At 37.2% G+C, this 3396-nt stretch overlaps 1 protein-coding gene across 4 annotated transcripts in view; it reads right to left on the reverse strand.

The window, feature by feature from the left end:
• The window catches only part of pdlim5a (PDZ and LIM domain 5a), a 60658-nt gene that overhangs the window by 51859 nt on the left and 5403 nt on the right, over nt 1-3396 (reverse strand). For 3 of the 4 annotated variants that reach the window (XM_016506978.1, XM_016506957.1, XM_016506970.1), the window contains exons 1-2: nt 2040-2115; nt 988-1151 (exon numbers count right to left, since the gene is read on the reverse strand). In XM_016506978.1, the coding sequence (XP_016362464.1) occupies nt 988-1086 (99 nt within the window). In that variant the 5' untranslated portion in view covers nt 1087-1151; nt 2040-2115. Of the gene's footprint in view, nt 1-987; nt 1152-2039; nt 2116-3396 lie in introns of those variants that run through there. The other variant, XM_016506965.1, reaches the window with a different exon arrangement.

Raw genomic sequence — 3396 nt, forward strand, 5'->3', positions numbered from 1 at the left:
GCATCTGAGTGAGTGAGTGAGTGTGTGTGTGTGTGTGTGTGTGTGTGTGTGTGTGTATGAGAGAGATACTGTAGATAGAGAGAGGGCGGAAGACTCATTAGGAAATAAAAAGTATGAACAGGTGGAAAGGAAAGGTTACATAGATCACTTAACAGATAAAGCGATTAATATTCAGGGGGGGGAGGGGGGACAGCTGTGCCACTTGTGTATTAAGTTTGTCCTGTAGTCAAGACGAAATGAGATGGAGGTAAAACTAAGAGTCTTAATTATATTTTAGAATATCTGCTATCAAGTGACGTTAGAAAAAAAAGCACCTATAAATATATAGACACAGAAATGTTCATTTATGAATTTAGATTATAAGAAGTTTTTATTCATATCAAGAGTCCTGAAAAATGTATCACAGTTTCCACAAAAATATGAAGCAGCACAACCGTTTTTAACATTGACAATAACAATAAATGTTGAGCTGCAAATTACCATATCAGAATGATTTCTCAAGCATCATATAACATGTATTAAAATATAAAATATTTTAGATATTTCTTAAATACTTTATATTGTAATCATCTTTCACAATATTACAGTTTTACTGAATTTTTAATCAAATAAATGCAGCCTTGGTGAGCAGAAGAGACTTCCAAAACATTCAACATTTTACAGACCCCAAACTTTTAATAGTGTATATTTTAATACATGGGTTTGATTTCATTTGGCATTTGACATGCAAAAAATAGTTTATCCTGTGTATCTCTCAATCACAGGCAGCTGTAAATTATGGCTATTTTCTAAAAATATGATGACATTATAAACACTGTGCACAGTTTCACAGCTCTCTCCCCTATACATAATGACGAGGTCAGAAGCAACAGAAAAACAGACAAAAAGAGAATAAAGAGGGGGGCGAGAGATCATTAAAGGGTACAGATGGTGTCGGGGGGTCAGAAGGGGTGTATCGTGTTTGAATGAGTGTGTGTTCGTACTCACCCGTGAAATGGAGAGAGGCATGTTGAAGTCTTTCCCCCCCTGCAGTCTGAAGCCCCATGGGGCCGGACCCTGTAACACCACACTGTATTTACCACTCATAGCTGTCTGATATAAAACACACCCGCAGAGGCTGCCAAACACTCAGAAAGTCCTCACAGATCGCCCTGGAAAGACAGACAGAAAGAGAGAGAGAGAGGCAGAAGTGTTCAGTCAGACACCGTTGAAAAAGCTTGTGATTTAGAACTAGATTTGTACTTTTTCTAAATAAAATGTGAGTGGAAAAACTCAATGCTAGGAGGTTGCCAAGGCATTTCTATGCTGTTGTTAAAGTGTTTAGGGTGGTTTTTATTCGCAAAAACCTGTTCGAAGTTTCTGAGCAATAGAAATAGAGAGGCTTGCCTTGCTTTAAAACACTGCTAATGAAGTTTAGTAGCAGAAAGCAGTATAAAAGATATATTTTTTAAAAACATGCTCAGTGTCAATAAAAAAAATAGTTGTTTTTACATACACTTCAGTTCAAAAGTTTGGCATTTTTAATATTTTAATGCTCACCAAGGCTGCATTTATTTTATCAAAAATAAAGAAAAAGAAAACATTAATATTAGGAAATATTATTAAAATGTTAAAAACTGTTTACTATTTTAATATAATTTAAAATCTAATTTATTTCTGTGATGCAAAGCTGAATTTTCAGCATCATTGCTCCAGTCCTCAGTGTCACGTGATCCTTCAGAAATCATTCAAGTATGCTGATTTTCATAATGCTGCTTAATATTTTTGTGGAAACCGCAAAAAAATTTCAGCATTCTTTCATGAATAGAAAGTTCAAAAAACAGCATTTATCTAAAATAAAAATCCTTTTTAATGTCATAAATGTCTTTACTATCACTTTTGATCAATTTATTGCATCCTTGCTAAAAGCATTAAAACAAGCTTCTGAAAAGTAATGTAATACAACAAAGAGTCAAATAATACATAATGCATAAGTTAACATGCATTTAACAAACTAAAGAGAAGTAATCGTTCTGCAGATGTTATTCAGATAACTTTACCTTCAGAAAGCAACAACCTTGACAAAAAGAAACACAAGCTCCTCTGCAATGCAGGTCGAAAGGTCTGACACCAAATGATCCACACAGACAGCAGATTGTCCATTTATACCCATCTATCAGAGGGTGTGTGTGTGTATTTTGGGGGTTGGGATGGGGGTGCTAGGCTTACACGCTGATATTTTGGGAACAGACTCTAGACGTGCTGCCAAATATTAAGGAGGAACCATCATAAAGCCACCAGAACCCAAAACAAAGGTCCTGAGATTAGACGATCAGGATCAGACACTGGAATGTTCCACGGGTCAGATGGGTGTCCCATCATCGGCACATTTCAAGAGGGAATGCTTTAGCCTGCCAGTATATCTGTCTATTGCTCATATTGTCCAATAATTCGTCATGGGAAAAGAGTAAGACTACTCTAAACACTGGAATACAGATGAGATTCACATGTGATCCATGCTGTCATCACACATTATCCAGAATGCTCTTCATCTGCTATCAGTAAGACAAATGTTACTCTCATTAAACAAACCCAAATGATGGAAAATTCTAGTAATGTTTCTATTATGTTGTACTGTGCTGCGTTGATTGTGCACGGCTACTGTTGCACTACAATTTCCCATTTGATATAAATATGGGTGAATGGATGATAGACTAGAAGGATGATGGATAAATGGACGGACATGTAGATGGATGGATGGATGGATGGATTGAAAGATGATGGATGGATGAGTGGACAGATGGATGGAATGATGGATGAAAATATGGAAAGATGACAGATGGATGGATGGATGGAAAGATTGAAAGATGACAGATGGATGGAAAGATTGAAAGATGACAGATGGATGGAAAGATTGCGGATGGATGGATGGATGGATTGAAAGATGATGGATGGATGAGTGGACAGATGGATGGAATGGTGGATCAAAATATGGAAAGATGACAGATGGATGGATGGAAAGATTGAAAGATGACAGATGGATGGAAAGATTGAAAGATGACAGATGGATGGATGGGAAGATGACAGACAGATGGATGGATGGATGGATGGATGGACGGACGGACAGAGATTGAAAGATGAGAGACGAATAGATGGATGGATGAATGGACAGATGGAATAATGGATGGAAAGATGGGAAGATGACAGATAGATGGATGGATGAATGGGTGGATGATAGATGGAAAGATTGAAAGATGGATGGATGGATGGATGGATGGGTGGATGGACAGAGATTCAAAGATGACAGATAGATTGATGATGGATGAATGGACAGACTGAAGAATAGATGGAATGATGGATGAATTGATGGATGGATGGATGGATGGATGGATGGATGGATGGATGGATGGACGGATG

Source organism: Sinocyclocheilus anshuiensis, unplaced genomic scaffold, assembly GCF_001515605.1.
Source record: "Sinocyclocheilus anshuiensis isolate Anshui unplaced genomic scaffold, SAMN03320099.WGS_v1.1 scaffold117, whole genome shotgun sequence".
Taxonomy (NCBI): Eukaryota; Metazoa; Chordata; class Actinopteri; order Cypriniformes; family Cyprinidae; genus Sinocyclocheilus; species Sinocyclocheilus anshuiensis.